Raw genomic sequence first — 20,205 nt, 5'->3', positions numbered from 1 at the left:
TTCTCCCATATTTTCCTGTTCTGGTGAGTGCCTTTGCACTATCTGTTCTTCCTGTTCTCTGCATGCCCATCCCACCACACTCCCAGGCCTCCTTCCCTTTCTTTCTTATTTTTACTATGGAGTTTATTACCTTTGCATATACTCTATAGTTTACTTATTCATTGTATTAATTTGTTTTTTTCCCAGCTAGAATGAGTTTCAAAGGGAGAAGGTGGTCATTAAAAACTTGTTGTTGATTTCTGAATAAGACAGTGTTGAATTAAAATTGAGTCTCCATATTTTACATTATCTATTAAAAAGTCCAAAGGGGAAGAGGAAGGGGAAGTGGGAGGGGTAGGGTAAAGGAAAGAAGGGAAAGGAAAAAAACATATGAGCAAAGGAAAAATGGAAACAAAGTCTTTGTAAATAGGGAGGGGTGGAGGGGTTGAAGGGAGATCAGGGGAAGGGGAAGGGGGGAAAAATAAGAACCAAGATGTATCATGTAGGTACAAATTCCCAATGATGAATGTCATCATATGGTATACCTAAAATGTACCAATAAACTTAATGAATAAAAAAATAATAGCATAGCTGAGTGTGACTGGAAAAAATTGAGGCTACAAAGTAATATTTTCAAACTACCAAGGCCAAAAGTGAAGTTCAAAGCATGCCTGCGATATTAGAGAAGCCATATTTTACACCTTAGTCTTTGTGTTAGTTAGTTTTTGCATCGCTCAGACAAAATACACAACACCTGAGTTAAGAGAGGAAAGGTTTATTTTAGCTCATGGTTTGTAGAGGCTTCAGTCCATAATCAGCTGGCTCTAAGGCAAAGTGGCATAGCAGAGGGGCATTGCAGAGCAGGCAAGAGGTAGAAGCAGCAGCAGCAGCAAGCAATGGCAGCAGCCCTCTTTCTGTCCCTTATATTTCATTGAGACAACAGGCCTTCAGTGTGGGTAGCACTCACACCCAGGGCGGGGCACCCTTCATCCCAGCATCATACACCCTAGATCCAGCCACCTCTGAAAAATCCCAGTATGACTCCATGAGGCTTTGGGGGACACCTAGATATAAGCCGTAACAGTCTTTAAGGCAGTCTTTGTCAAATGTTCTCCAAAAATTCAGATATACTATATTTAAAGGACTAGCACAGTGTTCCCAATAATAAGTTATGTGAATAACTGACTGGTCTATAAACCTATCACCTACTGAATATACAAAGTGAAGCAAAAAATGAGATTAGCTTGATACGATTACATCTCCTCTGGGACTCCACTGTACTGTCCCAAATGTTAGTCACTTGTATTCTCCAGGGTACAGCTTTGTGTACATTTCTGTTTCCCACTGATGATGTGGACCATTGGGATTCTTGGCAGGGGGTACTGCCCTCTCCAAGTCGCTGGAGCAACACCTTAGAGGAGTGAGCTGAGGAGGACTTCCTGGGGTTTTCTTCCCCCAGTGCTGGGGATCAAAGCCAAGGCCTTGTGCAAGCTCTCTACCACTGAGCTACACCCTTCCTTCAATTTAGGGTTTTTTTTTTATAGCTCATGTGAACAGTATTTTACAAATACTTGAAAAAACCGAAAATGCTTATATTGTTTAAACAATTTGAGAGCATCTGGATATTTAAGAGGTTCTGCTACTGTTCAGCAATGTGACCAGAGTGAGGAAGTGGATGTGCGGTGGATGTTGTGATGGTCTTCTACAGGTTAAAGGAACAAATTTGACACTTTCTACATGTGTCTTATAGGCCAGGCTTCACCCCAATGAAACCAACGTGTTTCCATCGTAGTCTTAAGAACCATCAGATGACCACAGTCTTAGCAATGGGGAGAGATCCTGATTTTGGAGTTTGTTTCTGAGGCTCTGTTCTCTCCGCCTTCTTCTGAAATTACTTCTGGCCCTGTCATCAGAACTGTACTATTCAAAGGCCCAGTCTATCCTCTCTAATTCTTGCAGGGTTCCCCCCCCCCCCCGTTTGATTTTGCATCTTTTCTGTTTAACTTTTCTACTTGAGGATTTGCTTAGTGGGGAGAAAGGGCCTTCCCACAAAACTGTATGTCTTTATTCTAAGAGGCGACATTAGAGATTGCTCTGGCTGGTTGTACAAGTTATGTACACATGTAACTTGGCTTCGAAGTGCAACAGAGATGTTCTCCAAATCTTGATTCTCTGAAAAATCATTTGCCTTTCTAGAATTTCTTTTGTTTAAATCTGAATTTGTTCCTGGAAAAAATTGGTTTGTGACCGCTAGAAAGCATAAATTTCACCTTTGGGATGTGATTCTATTGTAGAATAATTATATTCATCATTTCCTAAAATGTAAGAATTTTATCCTAACTTTTCCAAAATAAAATATTGGAAGTGCTGGGAGTCAGGATTAGACTAAGACTCATGAAAACCGAAGATGCTAGGTGGTCTCCTCCTGCCACTTCACGGCTATTCACACCCGAACCCTGAAACATCAACTATGAGTAAAATAAATTCTACAGCGTCCGGGCTTTTCACAAAACAAATTATGACTTCAACATTTACCTTCAAAATTTGAATTGTTTTAAAATATTTTGTTGTTTGCCTCTCTTTGGCTGCGCCTTTAAAACATGCTTCTTAAAGTGGCACCCAGGGGAGGGACTTTATTACTTATGCAGGGGGCACGTGAGGACTAGGCAACACTTGCCAGAAAGTTCTGCACGCGGCTGGCTGTCTTTCAAGACCTTCTGACAGCCCAAATGTCTCTGCAACTTAGGGTTAGGGTTGTGGGGAAAAGCTGCGGGCACCCGGGATTGGCCTGGAAGCGGCCTAAAACCTGCGAACCGGCCCTCCCCCCTCCCCTCCCCTCCCCTCCCCTCCCCTCCCCTCCCCTCCCATCCCCCGCCCCGCTCCCCCTCCCTCACCCCGCCCCGCCCCTTCGCCGGTCTCTCCCCCTCGTCCCCGCCCCTAGTTACACTATAGCCGAGGGCCTGGGGATGGGTTGCAGGCCTCAGCCAATGGGCGCCCTGGGGCCGATCGGCACCCCTAGGCGCCTGCGTTGCCTAGGCGACCCGCGCGCGGCCCCGCCGCCCTCGCGAGGGCTCCCGCGAGCTCCAGTGCCGGCTGCAGGGGGTGCCGGCTGCAGGGGATCCAAGCACCTGAGCGCAGTCGAGGCGGGATGAGTACATGGAGCCTCCGGCGGAGGCCGGGCCGCACTCTAGGACTCCTGCTGCTGGTCCTCCTGAGCTTCCTGGTGCTCCGCAGGTGAGAGAGAGCGCCGCCTGCCACCTGCGGGACTGCACACACCCCAGCCCTTCAGCCCTCCAGCCCTCCACACCTCCTGCTGTCGCCTGGCAAGCTTCGAATCCTTAGTTCGCAGGGAAGACAGCCCAGCCGCTTCTTTCTGCGAGCTCTCCCACACCCGAGTTCCTCTGCACCTGCAGGAGCTCTGACCCTGCCTGGAGAAATAGGCGTGGATCCCACCGGCCGCTGCCCTGAGTCCCCAGGCGTCTGTTCGTGGACTTTCCCGCTCCTGGGCCCCTGTGATGTGGGGCTCTGTGCCAGGGGACGCCCCTGCGCTCTGGGAAGGTCTCTCAGGTGTTTCCCACACCCAGCCCCATCATTTCCCGTCTGACTCCCTTCTACTCTGCTCCTAAGCTCCCACTTTCCCTCCCAAGCCTGCTGGGGTCCCTGCTCTTCAGAGGGCAGTGCCCCCATGCCAGTTACAGCCGGTTCAGCTGTATGATCATAACTGAGCCTGCCCGGGGTCTTCCCAGGTCTTCAGCCAATGGATGGTTGGTTTGCATCATGCCAGTACTGATAAATAAGGTGGCCTCTGCTTCCCACAGTGCTCACTAGCTCACTCCCTTCTCTCATCCACAAATGCTGTTTTTGGCAAATGGTGGGGTTCAGGGATAAAATGATTTACCCATTGCCTGGACAAGTAAACATTTTCGGGGGGCAGTACTCCAGAGTTTTTCTAAACTGTGTCTATTTATAGAAGCTTGCTGCCCTTACCATCTTTTAGGTCGATGCCTGGCACTTTCCATATTCAAAACCTCCTGGGTTGCTGGGAAGCAGACCAACAGCAAGGAGCGCTTGGCAGTAGACATTATTGAGGAGGTGAAGGCCAAGGCACCAGAACTGGTGACAGGAACACACCCCTCTCTCCATTGCTTTTCTGTCTTCCTTCTTCATTTCTCCAAACTTCTGGGGAGACAGAGACTTTTTGATGGAAATAAAGATTCTTGCTGCCATAAGAGCACATTTAGAAACTCTTTACACTTATACCTTTTCAAGATTTACATCCCTGTTTTGTTTCTGAGTTGGTGAGGATGTCGAATAAATATTGTTTGGGAGAAGAAAATGGTTCTTTTCTCACCCTGGGTCCAGAAAATTTGGGAAACATTTCATTTTCCCAGTCGTTCTAAAGACTTTTCCCATCTAGGCTACCATCTTTTAACCTATTCCTTCTTGAAGATGGGTCTGTGCTCTTGTAGGATGCTCAGCCTCCTGGAGAAGCAAGGCTGATGCAACTCCCTGAAGAGGTGCAGGGCAGAGGCAGTAGAAGTGTCTCACACACAGCAGGGTGTCAAGGAGCCAGGGCTCCAGAGAGGTGCAAGTATCCTGTGTGTGCCTGTTGTTGATCTGGAGTAGCTGCCATTGCAGGCCTCCCAGACAGGTCACTGCAAGGGCTATGCCAAAGGGCCTGAGACAGGCCAGGAAACACACTTGAATAATCCCCAGGAAATGCTGTGGGAAGGAGGCTGGGTGTTGTTTGACAGGGCTGTGATGAGCTGTGTGAGGCTTGTTGCAGATGACTTAAACATGTCCCCACCTGGGTGAGGTGGCCACCGTAGGAGTCAGGCGGGGGCCTGACGTGTGGCCTGGGGAATGGCAACACAGAAGAAAGAACCATGACTCAGGCCTGGCAAATAGGTTTGATGTGAATAGCAAAGTTGTTGTCACTGCCACCCCTTCTTTCTCAGCAGATGAGACAGGCCAGAGGAGCTCTGTACCAAGCTCAGGGCAGTGTGAAGGAGCCTTTAGAATGTGTATCTTTCTGATTGTATCACCGCCTGGGTGCTTTCTGCCCGCTTCCTTCTGTCTGACTTGGGCTGCACACTGACAGTTTGTGAGTTAGTCTAATAGTCTTGGAGCCCAGAGGAAATCGGATTGTGTTTCCTCTTCCCGCCTGGTCTCAGCTGTGACTGGGTCATTAACTGAGTGGTAGGTGGTGGCCTCTCCCAGCTGTTGTTGGGGAATGTCTGTGTGGTCAGTGGAATACAGGTCACATGGAAGCTGGCTCATTAGCTCAGAGTTCTGTAGAGCCCTGCTGTCAGGATCTGCCCTTCTCCTGGACCCTCGAAGGAGGTATTTGGAGGGAGCTGGGAGGCAGGGGTTTGGCTGTAGTATCTCTTTTTTCCACAGACTTTTCCTTTGGTTGGCTTGTAGTCAATCATAAAAGTTTGATTATATCATATATAAGAAATAATAGGGCCAGGTAGACTTTTGGGGAAGATTTCAACCTTAGGTTTTTATGTTTGAACAGTGGTCTTCCTTAAATGCTACCTCTATTGAAATATGGTTGTGGTGTCATTGTACATAGTTAACATAAAAAGTTTGGTAAGTTTTGATACTTAACATATAAAGTTTGATAAGCTTAGGGCCTACCACTACAATTAAGATAGTGAAAATAGCCATTAGCTCCCAATTTTTTCCCCCTCTTGTACCCTTCCCTCCTACTCATCCTTGCTCCCCAGCCTCAAGCAAACTACTGCTCAGTTGCTTTCTGCCACCGTACATTGGTTTGCATTTTCTAGAGTTTTATGGAAGTGTAACCTAATGTGTGTACTCTTTTTGTTACTGTTGTTGTTGTTGTTTGGCTTCCTTCATTTGGCATGTTACTTTGAGATCCAGCATTACTTTAACCAAAGTGCCTTTCCTTCTCTTACTTCCTTCTACTTCATGAACACAAGAATGCCTGCTTGATAAGATCAAGGTATGTTTTCCAGTATGATTGTTCTCCTTAATATAAATGCATCACTGAGCAATAATTCAGTCAACTCTGCATCTCTCATACCTGAGATTTTAGCTGGCAGAAGTGGAGAGAGAGGAAAGCCTCCAGTAGGCAGCCAGCACTCTGCTCCTAAAAGATGGGTGCGTTTCTTCTCTGAGCTCTGTGTCACTCACTGTTTCTGCACTGCCATTATCTGGAATCCTGATCCTAAGCTTTCCTTGTAGAAAAGAAAAGGGGAGAACCTGTTGAACTCCTTCTCCTTCATAAAGGTGGAGAAGTTAGCTATGCAAGTCATTTTCTTTGATCCAGATCATAGGCTGAAGCTATGTGGACAAATTGTATCTTCTTCCTAAGCTTCTGTGAGGTTGTTGATTTTATGAGCTTTGCCTACTCTAAGTCTTTACTCTGCTTGAGGCCTGAATCAGTCCCTGGAATACTGAAACTCTTTAAATCCCGTGCCTTTCATCTTCTAGTGGCGATGATTTCAGTGTCTGGAAGTGTCTCTTGCAGCAGGTAATCACCTATCAGATGGTGGTTAGACAGAGCTCATAGTGTGGAAGAGGTGAGAGGTCTGAGCCACTGTGTACAGGGAAGACGGAGTTAGCACTGGGATGCTTACATGACCATGCTGGCCATCCATCCAGGGAAACCAGAGTTACCCGGGAGCGCTGACTTTGGTGGTATATTTTTTATTTAAAGGTCTTGGCTACCAAGGAGATTGGGAGTAAAGAGCTGCAGAGCCTTGGCATCAGAAATAGCAGCAAGTTGGCCAAAATGTTGTCCCCGCCTTAGGTCAAGGAAGTAGCAAAAGAAATAAAATCACTCAGTCTTTGATGAAATGAGTCAGAGTTGTATCACCTCACATACTGCTCTGTATAAGAATACAGGAGATGCTGGTGTTGGCAAGCAAGTTTTCAAAACATTTAGTACCTGAAAGGCTCTCTGGAGCTCTGGACTGCCTTCTACCCTCCTTCCCCACAGCTGCAGATGTCTCAGGGGTCTCTCGGTGTGGGGCCCTTTGCCGTTTCCTTTCCATGCAGTTCTAACTTTTGCTTAGAGTAACTTCCCTGAATATTAAAGACCATATTGAAAAGGAGTTCTCCCTCCATGGGACTTCTTCGGGGATAGAAAGGCAGGGTGTTTCTTGAGGTTCTAGGTAAGGAAGCAGATATCTCTGGGCTGGTGTCAGCTGTTGGAAGCTCTCAATTGGTTCTGTTTCTGGACTCAGAGACTCAGCAGAACATGAGGTTGCTTCTTTCAGGAAAAAATGGTATCGTCCTTAAAAATGTAACTTGTGAGTAGGTAATAAATGAACATGGTGGCTATTCGAGAATAAGGTGGACGCAGTGGAAAGAAACTCCCACTCCTGCAGCCTGGGCATCTCTCCCCTCCCTTCTGCAGAGGGCTTACTGATAGCTATACCTCTTCTCCCATTTGCCCATAAGATACATAATTTATTGAAACAGTCCACTACTGCTGAGAATTGCTGGCTTGCAGTCTTCCAGCTACTAAAGTAAACAAAATTGGGAGGAGGATTTGTTGGATCTATTTCTGTAAGAACTGCTGACCATAACATATATTCACTTTAAATCTTGATAGACCTTTCCAAAATTGCACATTCCATTTTTGTTGGACCAGCGTAAGGGAGATTCTGAGCTCAACTCTGTAATCTAAGGAAGGAAATTCTGTTAATTTGTATGTGGAAGGCAATATAGATTCCTTGGGTCTTCTATGAACTAGCTTGTCTCTTATTTATTGTTTATGGATAAGTTCCATGAGAAGAGGTCCCCCCCAGTCCCCGATACTGGGGATTGAGTTTGGGCCTTTGCATGGAGCTGCATCTCCTGGCTCTTTGAAAAATTTTTATTTTGAGATAGTCTAGTCAAGTTGCTAAGTTAGCCAGGCTAGGCCCAAACTTGTGATCTCCCTGCCTCAGCCTTCCAGAATTCAGGGATTACAGGCATACGCCACCATGCCCAGCTCAATATATATATTTTTTTGGTACTGGGGATCGAACTCATGACCTTGTACTTGCGATACAGGTGTGGTGCCACTGAGCTAAATCCCTGGCCCTCGATATATATATATATATTTTTAAATATGCTGTCTCCTCTTTCTTCCTATTTCATGAAGTCCTTCCACTTGGCCTTTCAGAACATCTCCAAGATTGGGGCTTGTTATTGAGAGCAGAGCCCTTTTGAGTCATTTAACAATTCTCTACTTCTGTTCAGGCTGTGGTATAATCATTTCTCTATTTATAAGACTACCAATAGAAAAGTTTCCCATGGTGAAAGTGCAGTATCACAGAACACCAGGGAGCTGAGCAGTTACATTTATGGTGAGGTAGGTTACTGATGAAGTAAACTGCTCCAAGGGCATCCCACATAGAAATTTCTTCACATGAGCGACTCTAGAATGCAGATTTCTACATTGTACTCTGGAGATCCTGATCCAGTTATTGACTCTCATGAAGTCTAATTTCCTGGCCAGTCTTGCTCCCCTAAATTGTCAGGTTGGAGATATTTCAGCCCCACCAGATTCTAGCCCTGTTCTCTGCACGCTGGGTGGTGTAGTTTGAAGGCTAAGAAAGGAACAAGTTACTCTTTGATCCAAGCTGTGCCCTTAACTCCTCTACTTCAGAATATTCCTCTTGGCCCCATCCTTGGGCCTTATGCTGCTGCCCCAGGGAGGGAGAATTCAGTCTTCATGTGTGGCCTGGCTTCTGAGGCCAGCCCTGTCTTCAATGAGGGACAAGCATGGCCCAGCAGGGCACCAGGAGGCACACTGCAGGGCCGCAGCCCAGGCTCTGCTGTTCAGTGTTTTCTGGGGGTGAGAAGTCACTTCCCTAAAATGAAGCCAAAATAAAAGTCACAGAAATTCCAGAGCAAGTGTTACATAAGCTCTGGCTTCAAGGCAAGCAGGCTCCCCTGGCTTCCTCGAAGAAAGTATGATTGTGACTAAACTGCTTACTGAACAAAGCTGCTGAGGTGCTGGGCTTCCTTGGGGCTTGGTTAGCTCCTGGGTCACAGCCTGACTTAGGAGCAGAGTCCCTCTGACTTTTAAACCAGCCGAATGTAACCATCCCATTGATATTTCCTTATTATTACTGAGTTAATTACCAGGGAATTAGGGGGGTATTCTTAATGATGATCATTAGTGTTAATGATCATGATTAGTGTTTAATAACCATTTGCGTGGTGCCTTGTCATTTGATACATGAAGCTCCACCTTGCGTCTTCTCCTTCCTTATAGTGAATTCCCTGGAGAAATCCAACACTTACCATGCTTATTTTCTTACCGATTTCATTCCTTCTACTAAGTTATTGACAGCGTTGCCTAGTAAATTTACCAGAAAATTTCCAGGAAGGGAACAGGTGAATTCTCCAGGATTTAAAATTTGCTAATAGCTAGCTTCTTTATTTTTTTGTTTGTTTGTGATGTTTATTTCCTGCTTCTTGATAAGCAGTGAGAAGGAAATTTTTTTAAATCTAGAAAATGGTAGGATGTAGACACCAGCAAAGAGACCCTCCATCCAAAGAGACAACGTATATGTAGATCAAAGGAGAAGGTACAGATGGTGCTTCTAAAGCTGTAGCCTTGGGATCTGATTGAAGTGCAGGTTTTGATTCAGCAGGTTTCAGGTAAGGCTGAGTTTCTAAAAGGCAGTGGATGAAGATACTCTGCAGCCCGCTGACCACACCTGGACAGGTCAGCCTACACTGGCCATCAGTGAGAGCACCGGTTTGTTCCAGGCAGGGACTGTGGAGGTACAGGGGTCACTGGGCTCTCACCTGCATCTTTGCACCTGCCTTGTGGGAAGAGGGAGGCTCTCACATCTCTCAGCAGAAGTTGTCATGAGAGATGTACGCTTTGGTCAAGAGCTAGAGATTGTGTTTCCAGAGTTCTAACAGAGGATAAAGAATGCTACCAGGTGGAGTGATCACCAAATTGAATTATCATTGTCTTTAAAAATAATGAGAATGCATGTGTGTGCATTTTTACCATCAGACTGTCAACATTCCCATTTTTAAGAAAATAATCTGTCCACCCAGTTCCTATTTGCACTAGCCTGGGTTAGGCCCAGCAGGCATGGGGTGGCTGAGGGGTACTTTAGGCAGGGAGGGCTACATAGGAAAACAGAGTGTGTGGGACCAGGGGTGTGAAAACCATGGGAGGTGCAGACTGTCCTTTGTCTAAGGTGTGGAAAATCTCAGACAAAGCCAAAATGGTCAGGACCTTGCCAGGCAAGGGGAGAACAAGAGGTGGTTACAGGGAGGCCCAGGCAGGGACCAGCAGGGACCCTGGGGCCTTGTTTGAGTAATCTGGGGCTTCATCTGCCAGGACAAAGGTTGGCAAGATTTCCTGAAAATGCCCAGATATTAAACATTCTCATCTTTGTGGGCCATTCAGTCTCTATTGCAGTTACAGTGGACCCTCGAGTTATGACCGGCCTGATATACAAACAACTTGGGTTACCACTGGAGTTTTAATTTTAACTTATGACCAAAGTCATGAGTTTGGCCTGAATGCTGGCCACTTGTGCTTCCAGATGGTCTCAGATACAGATTTAACCCTTAAAGGGTTCTGGAAAGAACATTACAATGTCCTTTCCTGTGTGGGGTTGAGAAATCCTGGGCCAATGTCCCTCTAAGGACACTGAGATCTGCCTGGAAGAAAGTGTGGCCTAAAATTATACAGGAGACAGACTCTGAAGACAGTTGACCAACTTGAGTTATGGGAACAAATTGAGTTTGTAAGTCAAGGGTCCACTGTACTTCCTTGTGGCCCAAGCAGCCACACGTGGATGTTGGATGTGGCAGTGGGCCAATAAAACTATTTACAAACATTAAGATGGGAAATTTATGTTGTTGGTTTTTTTCATGTTGTTTTTATCTGTCCCACAATATTATTCTTTTGATTATTTTCAGCTACTTAGAAAAGCAAAAACCACTCTCAGCTGGCAGGCCTCATTGAGACAGGTGGCAGTTGGGGTTTGGCTCAGGGATGGAGTTGGTTGACCTGGCCAAGGAGCTGGGTTTGTTTTATACGATCTCCATGTACAGAATCTTTTATTGTAAAAGTTTAGAAATTACACAAAGATAGCCTGGTGCAAAGTCTATCACATAAAATATTGTGTGCTAAAATAGGGAAAATGGAGAGTTTGGCATTACTTTATGTTAGGGACATAAAACTTACTGAGGCTGTTTTTGTAATATGCAAAAGTATGCTCACCTAAATTTATTTCAAATAGTGATAAACTCCTTTACTGCACATCACGGAGTATTTCATTTCTATCTGACTCTTATGGCAGCCTTTCTGCCCATTTTATAGAGGCAGGAATGCATTTCTACAGAGCTGGAGTTGTTAAGCCCAGGTGACTGTGCTACCTAGAGATTCATGCCCAGATCTCCCACTTCCAGATACAGTGTTTGTCTTCCCTTCCCATATAGGTGGTCGTTCAGAAGAACTGAGTCCTAAAATGTCACTTGCAATTCACTTGGAACATGGAACTTTTGTCTTTAGAGAAAGGAAAAAGTGATTAGGTCCCAGGTTATCCACAGATGACCTAGCTGAAGCATAGTTCTGTAGCCTTAGTGTGTTTCAAGGCTGGGGGCTGTGAGAAGTAGGAAGGAGCAGGTAAAAGATAATTCTCTTTGCCCATGAGTGGCCTCAGGAAATTTCCAAGTGGTTGGTGATGTCACCTTCTTGTGTGCTGGGGATCCCTGCCTGGCAACATGCCCAGCGTCCAGGGCTGTAAACAAAGGGGTCGAGGAGAAAGGTACCACCAAAACTTCCTCTTGCCCCAGGCTCTCATGCTCTTGTTCTCTGTCTCCAAGTTCCCTAAACCCCATTGCTGGAAATTTCCAGCCCTGCAGCTGCTATTGCCAGCTTCTCCTTATGGTCTTCAGGCTCCTAGGTGGAGATGCGAGGGAGAATTCTAGGATCACAAAGTTACTGGGAGCGTGCCCCTGCACCAACCTCAAAGGTGCTATGATGTGCTTGTTCCTGGGGTGTGTCATGCTGGGTCATCTTTTGCTGATGCTTGAACTTCAGAAGTAATTAAGACCTGCAAATCTTGTTAATGAATTGACACTGTTTAACTTAGATGGTCTTTCCAAGTATCTGCATCACAAATCTGATAGCTGCGACCAGTAGAGGGCTCGGAGGTACTGTTTCTCGTAGCTGTTGTTTTAATGTTTAGAACACCTGGCCATGGGTAGGAGCTGCTACAGCTGTCCCCGAATCCCAGCCCTAGAGAGCAGCCCCTTCCCATAACCCTGCCTCGTCCTCTCTTCTTCTAGCACACGTGTCTTCATGTTGAGCGTTGTGTTTGTCTTGTTCCTGACTGCATCAGCTTGCTCTCCCCCTGCAGCCGGGTCCAGCTCTGTGAGTGATGCTGAAGAAAGACTCCTTCCAAGGTTTGGCTAAGACAGAGGGCGGGAGCTTCGCCTGGCCACCGCGGGAGCAGGCCCTCTTCAGAGAGGAAGGCTAAGGGCCTGTGAAGGAGGCGAAGAAGCTGATCTCTCTGTACTCTGTTCACTGCTGTAGGGAGCTCCTAGGCTCCAAGAGGGTTTTTTATCTTTCTAGGTTGGACTGGAGCACCCTGATCCCACCCTGGCTTCGACACCAGCGGTTAGGGCTGCAGGCCAAAAGTCAAAACTTTATTCTGGAGGACACCACTTTCTGGATCTTTGGCGGCTCCATACACTATTTCCGTGTGCCCAGGGAATATTGGAGGGACCGTTTGCTCAAGATGAAAGCCTGTGGCTTGAACACCCTCACCACGTGAGTGTCATGCTCTGTTCCCTGCTGACAAGCCTGGTTATGAAATAAGGGCTCCAGGTGTCTGCAGGAGGCAAAAGATAGGAGGAGGGTTCAGCCCAAGTCCTCTGCTTAGGTCTGCAGGGTAAGAGTCTCCCTTCCTCCTCATCTTTATAGAACTTCCTATTGATGGGCATGAAAAGACCTAAAATCAGTAGAAGGTCTAGACCAGTGGCACAAGTGGTGCAGCAGGCTGTTTGTTATCACTGAAAGCTCTAAAAAGTTTGCTGTCACTGATCTAGAGCAACCAAAATAGCAATATTTTCAAAAGAATACAGTGAGGGAGGTGAGTGTAGATGTAGGCGGTGATTCAGACTGTAAATATTTATGCATTTATTAATTTATTATTTGCAGTTTGAACAACAGAAATATATTTTGTCACCCTATTGGAGGCTAGAAGTCCAAGCTGAAGGAGTCAACATGTTTTGTTCTTTCTGGTGCTTCTCTGTTTCCTTGTCCTTACGTGGCCTTTCCTCTGTGGTTGCACATGCTCCTGTTTCCTCCTCTTCCTAGCAGGTGTACTCCTCACCCCAGTGTCTGTAGCAGATGAGTGTAGTCCTCTTTAGAGCGGCTGCCTGAGCAGCTATCTGCCAGCAGCCTACAGAATTCCTCTCGTGGGACAGCCCTATATGCTGCGACTCTTTTCGGCACATGGTGTGCTGACTGGCACATGGTAGTGGCACACAGTGAAATGGTGAGTATGCAGATTATTTAAAAACTAAGGCTAACTGTTTATAATCTCTATCTTTTCTTGGATTTTTTTTCAAAATTGCCAAGAGATATTTGGCTGTACCTATATAGGCTAGATTAATCCATTTTCAGACAAAAATATGTAATTACCAAGCAAGGAGATGGATTTTCTGGGGTGGTTTATGGGCTGGCTTTGAAGGTGATTCCTGGGTTTTAAGAAAGTTCTGAGCAATGTTAGCATTGTTGAAAGAATTGAGTGACTTCTCAGAAAGACTCCTGAAGTCATAGCAGTACTGTGGGATTTGCGGTTGGGCATAACAAAATGGGACAGTCTGTATTTGTGTCAACGTGGAACCTTAGATTTGAATTGGAAGCCTGAAAGCCTCCCCTCCTTCCACTTGTGAATGTGCTTTGCAGTACAGCGGGCTCAGCTAGAGATCAGCTGTGGGCTGTGGGGAGGAGACCAAAGCTCGTCATTGTCAAGCTGACTTCTTCCCTTGCCTCTTGGGGTGGCCTCTTTTAGCAGCTTACTGTGGGTCCTTATCTTCCCTTTAGAGTTCCATTTTGGTGCAGATTTTGGAAATCTGGATGCATTGGTACTGAGGTTCTTCCTGCCCTACTTCTGCTTTTTTGCTATTGCTTCCTCTCTGGGGGAAAAGAAGGTGGCAAGCTGGTCTGTGGTCATAGAGCCTGATTTCTATCCATGAGTAGTGCTTTGCCCAAATCTCATTGACCCTCCCTCCTTCTGAGGGGATGAGATGCTCTTCCCCTGGGGCTTCCTCTGGATTCTCAATGGTTCCCAGACGTGTTCAGTTAGTTCTTGGTTCCAGTCGTGAAGCCATCAAGAAGCACATCTGCAGCCATCATCATGTGTTTCAGAGATTAAAAAGAAAGGTGATCTGAGAAGTGAAGTAGAATGAATGCCAAGTTCTGGCCTCTTATTACCTTTTTTATTACAGCTATGTCCCATGGAACCTCCATGAGCCCGAAAGAGGGAAATTCGACTTCTCTGGGAACCTGGACCTGGAGTATGTGGGGTTGCTGTCCTATGACCTGGCCGAGGAGGGTGGCAGAGAGGTGGCTTCTCAGGGTGGATTCAGAACCCCTGGGAAGTCTCATCTCAGCTTTGATGACTGGGGGCACTGGGGACTGGAGTTTTGTTTTCCAGACACTGTGAGAGGCTCTGTACCTAGGGTTCAGATGCTCCCTAGCCAGGACCTGTTGCCCTGGGCCTGGGTCTGCAGCCTCAGGTCCTCCCTTTCCTCTGAAGCCCAGAGGACCCAAGACTAAGTGCCATTCACCTTTACAGTGGCATCCAGTCACCGGGGCCAGGGCACAGGCTTCCCTCTGGGTTAGCAAGGCTGCTTCTCAGTTCATGTTAGGATCCCTAGGATCCCTGTACCCTGTTTGAAGCCCTTTCTCCACCAGAAGGGCTGTGTGGATGGGCAGTGTGAACCCAGGGTATCACAGTGTGAACCCTTGCTCTGCTGAGGTGGGGTTGACCCTCCCTCACCCAGTCTCCATGGTTATGAGAGAAAGGGGGCAAGAAGTAGGCAGCTGACCCTGTCAGGTACACAGGCTCCCTTCTGGGCCATCACAAGATGGCTGACTTGGTTTTCCACCCAGGGCCTTTGTCCTGCTGGCTGCTGAGGTTGGGCTGTGGGTGATTCTGCGCCCAGGACCCTACGTCTGTGCTGAGATCGACCTCGGGGGCCTGCCCAGGTGAGCCGGGCTGTGTGGGGTTCCAGCGGGGCTGGACATATCCAGATTCCAACACAAAATACTCACGGATATTGGGCGAGTTTGCTTTTTAGGTACAGTTTCCACTTTGTCCTCAATTCCCTTTTCAGAGTAAGTGGCACCCACAAGGAGTCATTTTGAACAACTTTATAGTTGCCCTTGTCAAACCCTGGTGGATCGGTGTATGTGGCAAGCAGCAGCAGAGAGGTTGGCCATTCCGAGGCATTTTGTTCTTCTGGGCCAACTATGGAGTTGGGAGCCCAGGCAGGTCATTTATCTGCTCTGGCCTTCCTTTCCCTGACTACAAAATAGGAAAAATCTGACCTGGCCTGTCTATTTCTTAGAGATACTACCAATCATTCTTTTAAAGCCTTGGCACTTTGATAAAGTATAGCAGAAGCTACTATTGTTTCACCCTCCAACCTTGTGATGTCTAATCTTCCTAAGTGTGCTTACTCTCTGCTGAGGTCACTAGAGTATTCTGTGGGTGGAAGAGAGGTCTGGACAAGAATCAGCCAGGACCACATTCATCCCTCACACTCCTCTGTGTTGCCATTATTATTTTCCAGTGAGAAGATATTCTTCTTAGCAGGTACAAGTTTTTCCAGCTTCACCCCATACTCACACCTGGAGCGGAAAAGGCTAAGCCTCCCAGGGTACTGTCTCTCCACAGTGTGACCTTGTTTTTGTTCTTGTTTCCAGTGCAACCTGCCCTTCCCTCAAGGGCTCAGCCTCTGCCTCCATCTCTGCATTATCCAGAATCACTTCTCTGAGCTGGCACAGTGCCCCGGACAAGGCTCTGAATGCAGCCAGAGCTGTGCCCTCACTCCCTGCAGATTAGAGAGCTGTGTGCCACAGACAGCAATTTCCTTGGGCTCAGCCAGAGCTGGGCATGGAGGACAACAGGGTTTAACAGTATTAACCAACAAGCATGGGGAGCTCTGGCCTCAGATCCTCACCATGTGTGGCACCTGCCTGTTCATGAGTGGGTCCCTGCACCGCTAGTCCTGTGAGAAACCCGCCTGTTTGAGGGGACAGTGAATGTGGGCATCAGATTTGGAGACCCCAACTCCACTTCATTGTTTGCCAACATTGATCAGTATTTTTCCAACTCTGCTGAGGGCAAGAGAAGCCTCAGAGCCATGTGTTAGGAAATGTGCTTTCTCGGGATTCCACATGAGAAAAAAGTGCTCTGACTCGAGCTTTGGAGTGAGGCCCTGCTGCTGTGTTCCTCCTTCCAGGAGTTTGTGCTAAGGGCTGCCAGGCTGGGAAGCATACACCATGCTTTCCTGCTGAGGGCTGAGTGTGGCAGTGCCGTGCAACTCCTGTGAATGAGCCCGTCCCTCACTGCAGTCAGCTGCTCACAGTCTGTGCCAGTCTTATTTTCCTGAGTGATCTGGAAGGTAGCGTCTGTGACTTCTAGGCCCAGTGATTTCTAACCCTCCTGGTTTTATCCTTTTGGAAAGGCACTATAGCATAAATGCTTGAAAACTGTGCCTTGAGTCCCATGAAAGACTTTTGTCAGCCTGCCTGGCATCAATGGGGCCTGGAGCAATGAAGCTGCAAATGAACTTGCTCCAGCCTGTGTCTGGGGGTGGGGCAGCAGTGGGCTATGGCACGTAGCCCATGAATCCATGCACATCTCCTAACTTCTGGCTGAGTGGAGGTAGTGGGGTGGATGAGTCTCCTCACCTGCTCTTCAGACTTACTTCTGAGCTCTTTGAAGCTGCTTTCTTCTCCCTGCACCTTCAGCATGCCGAGGTAAGGTCCCACACCCTGACACCAGTGCCTCTTCCTCCCCTTTTTTGTTCCAAGCTGGCTGCTCCAAGACCCTGGCATGAAGCTGAGAACAACTTACAAGGGCTTCACTGAGGCAGTGGATCTTTACTTTGATCACCTAATGTCCAGGGTGGTGCCACTCCAGGTAAGAGCACATGGACTTTTTGGTCTTTACCTGTCTTTCCTCAGGTGGCAGGCATCCTAGGTCAGTCTCAGACCCTGGGACCTGTAGTTCTTTCCCAAACAGGGGCACACTTCCCCAGTGTCTCAGTGTCTCTGTGCTAAAGGACAGACAGGTGTGAGGACTCAAATTGCTTTGCGCAGTGCAGAGCTGAGACTGGAGATGAATAGCTGGCAGGATTGATAATTGAAAACATCCATCTGTCAGTAGCCCGGTGACACCATGTCTCAGGCCTGCAAATGTGGCCAGGTCTTGGCCATTGATCAGACTTTTTGTAATTACAAAATTCTGATTGATGACTTTTTAAGGTACTTAACCTGTGCTACCAGAAAGGTACCGCATGGTACCCATTTACTATTCAAAACAAATGTTAAAATGATTCTTTTGGGGGAAAGTTTCTTAATATTTTATGTGATAATTGGAAGCAATAAAAAACAGGAGTGGGAATAATTAACCCAGTTACTTATGTAAAACCATGAAGAGTGACATTGAGAAATTAATACATTAATGAAGAATTAGTACATCAATAAAAATTGCTCTTGAGTTAATAGTTTGGAATGTTCACAGCACACATAAATCAAAGAGAACTGCCAGATAAAACAAAGGTTGTCCAGTTAAATTTGAATTTCAGATAAGCTAGGAATAATTTTTTAAGTATAAATATAACCCATATATTGAATGAGCCATACTTACATTAAGAAATTGTAAATACATTGTATGTCATTGTATGTCCTGTAGTTTTATTTACTAAATCTGGCAGCCCTATTAGTGAAAGAAGCCAGAAGCTTGGAAGTTGTTCGCCTGGATTTGCAAAGAAGGTGGAGTTTCTAAAATGATTCGACAGGTGGAGCTATAGGTCTGGGTAGAGGTGGAGTGAGGGCTGGAGGGAAGATCATTCTGAGAACATAGCTCAGAGGCACTTGAGCCTGGAAATGGTGTACTTGAGAGTTTTTTCTCTGGGTAATTATTTTATTTTTACTGTGGGAAATACACACAACACAAAATTCACCATTTTTAGAAAAAAAAAGGAAACAAAGTCTTTGTAAATAGGGAGGGATGGAGGAGTTGAAGGGAGGGCAGGGGAAGGGAGAAAAAATAAGAACCAAGAGAGATTATGTAAAGGTTCATATCTCCAATGATGAATGTCATTATATTGTACACCTAAAATGTACCAATATAAGGATATACAAAAAAAATTCACCATTTTTAGTCTATAAGTGTATTATTTGGTGACGTTCCCCCTTGTTGATGGGGATATCTTGATCTCAAGACTCCCAGAAGATGCCAGAAACCATGAATAGGACCAAATCTTATATATACCAGATTTTTTTCCTGTAGCCCATACTTACAGTAAAGTTTAAATTACAATTCAGGCATGGTAAAAGTTTAATAATAGTAACTGATCATAAGCTAGAACAGTTTTAAAAGTACACTGTGATAGAAACAGCCAGAATCACTAATCCTGTACTTTGGGGCCATCCTGAAGTACAGCAATACCAAAACAGTGGGTCTGATTGGTGAGATGCCTACTGAGAAACTGACAAGCAGGTGGCCACATAGCATGGATGAATGCCTTTCATCCTGGAAGAGGAAACAGGGAAGTTGGGGCACCTCCTCCTAGCCAGTCGTGCTCCGAGGAGGGGGAGGCCAAGGGTGTGCAAAAGCACCACGAAAGTTCTACTCTTTCATGTGGCTGTTCCTTGATTGTGTGGTCACTTGTTTGCTTAGATCTTTGACAAGTTTTCAGAGATTGTATGAAGTTATGTATATTTATAGTTGTTTATGTGATGTTTCCATAGGAGAACCAGAGCCTAGTGCTTCCTGTTACCTTGTCTTAATGACAGCATTCTTAATTAAACACCAAGCCTTTGAAGGCTTCTGTTTTCAAGTGGGATATATTGCTAATAATTGGTGATAGGTGTGACAGATTTAGGTAACATGATTCCCATGAATTCAACTTCTGAATGTTCATCTCTCCTCCCTAGTACAAGCATGGGGGGCCCATTATTGCTGTGCAAGTGGAGAATGAATATGGTTCCTACAACAGAGACCCTGCTTACATGCCTTATGTCAAGAAGGTGAGAGTCAGCCTGGATGGTGTCTTCATGTATATTACATGAAAATAATATGTGGGTCTAATGTCTCTCTCATATTAATTGGTATGTTTCCCAGAAGCATTTATTAATGGCCAAGTTTCCGCCACTGATTTAGTTCAGCAGGGTTTCCACAGGGCCATCACTTAGTCTTTATGGATTGGGGATTGCAGTGCATACATGGTGTTCCAGGGGCTGAGTGGTGATGTTTAGAGAAGTCTTCCTGAGCTGCTGCCCTGATTCTAGCCCTGGGATAAAGCCATGATTTGCTTTATCTGGGGAGTTAAAAATATTCTTATGCCCCAGCCACATACCATACTGTGTGATTATAAGAATTTGAGGTAGCCTCCAACGTGGGAGGGAGGTTGAGAATGAGTGCTTTCATACACAGCGGATTGGGGAAGGGCAGGTCTGTAGTGACACTTAACAGAACAAGCTAATATTCAGGCCTGATTTCTGTCACTTGGTAGCCAAGACCTCAAACAAATGCCTTACTTTTCTAAGTCTTCTTTTTCTCGTCTACTAAGTAGGATTAGAAAGAATATCTGCCTCTCCAAATTGTACTGTGTGAGGTCAGGCAGCTAGGTTTACAGTAAGTTGTCAGTAAGTGACTTTGCTAGATCATTGGCACTCAACTGAGAGGCCTCTGGAGGGTCAGCCAGGTTGGGATGTGAGTGAGGAAATGTTAACTGTCCTCTGGGGTGAATCCATCTCATGGGAGGCTGGACTTTAGCTTTGGCCCTTGATTGTACAGGCAGCATCTCTTTTACTGTCTTCCACAGATTCATTTTCCATCTGGAAATTAATTCCGTCCCTGTAGACTGTAGATCAAGGCTCAAGTGCACCAGACTGTAGATTCTCCTAGACCCTCGATGTCCCCCAACTTCTCGCCTGCAGAAAGCTTATTGGAAAGGCACATAATGTGTCCAGGA

The 20,205-nt window shown here is 46.2% G+C and overlaps 1 protein-coding gene across 5 annotated transcripts in view; it reads left to right on the top strand.

The window, feature by feature from the left end:
• The first annotated feature begins 3,014 nt into the window (after positions 1-3,014).
• The window catches only part of LOC101710289 (beta-galactosidase-1-like protein 2), a 37,514-nt gene continuing 20,323 nt past the window's right edge, over positions 3,015-20,205 (top strand). The window contains exons 1-6 of one of the 5 annotated variants that reach the window (XM_004862676.3): positions 3,015-3,213; positions 12,557-12,754; positions 14,440-14,508; positions 15,107-15,202; positions 17,036-17,144; positions 19,166-19,258. In XM_004862676.3, the coding sequence (XP_004862733.1) occupies positions 3,128-3,213; positions 12,557-12,754; positions 14,440-14,508; positions 15,107-15,202; positions 17,036-17,144; positions 19,166-19,258 (651 nt within the window). In that variant the 5' untranslated portion in view covers positions 3,015-3,127. Of the gene's footprint in view, positions 3,214-5,025; positions 5,323-12,055; positions 12,388-12,556; positions 12,755-14,439; positions 14,509-15,106; positions 15,203-17,035; positions 17,145-19,165; positions 19,259-20,205 lie in introns of those variants that run through there. The other 4 variants (XM_087214259.1, XM_021242759.2, XM_087214258.1 and 1 more) reach the window with 4 other exon arrangements.

This window comes from Heterocephalus glaber, unplaced genomic scaffold (genome assembly GCF_053883595.1).
Source record: "Heterocephalus glaber isolate CG9 unplaced genomic scaffold, H.glaber_assembly_v1.0 deba00001446, whole genome shotgun sequence".
Taxonomy (NCBI): domain Eukaryota; kingdom Metazoa; phylum Chordata; class Mammalia; order Rodentia; family Bathyergidae; genus Heterocephalus; species Heterocephalus glaber.
This window is presented reverse-complemented; position numbering and strand designations above follow the sequence as displayed.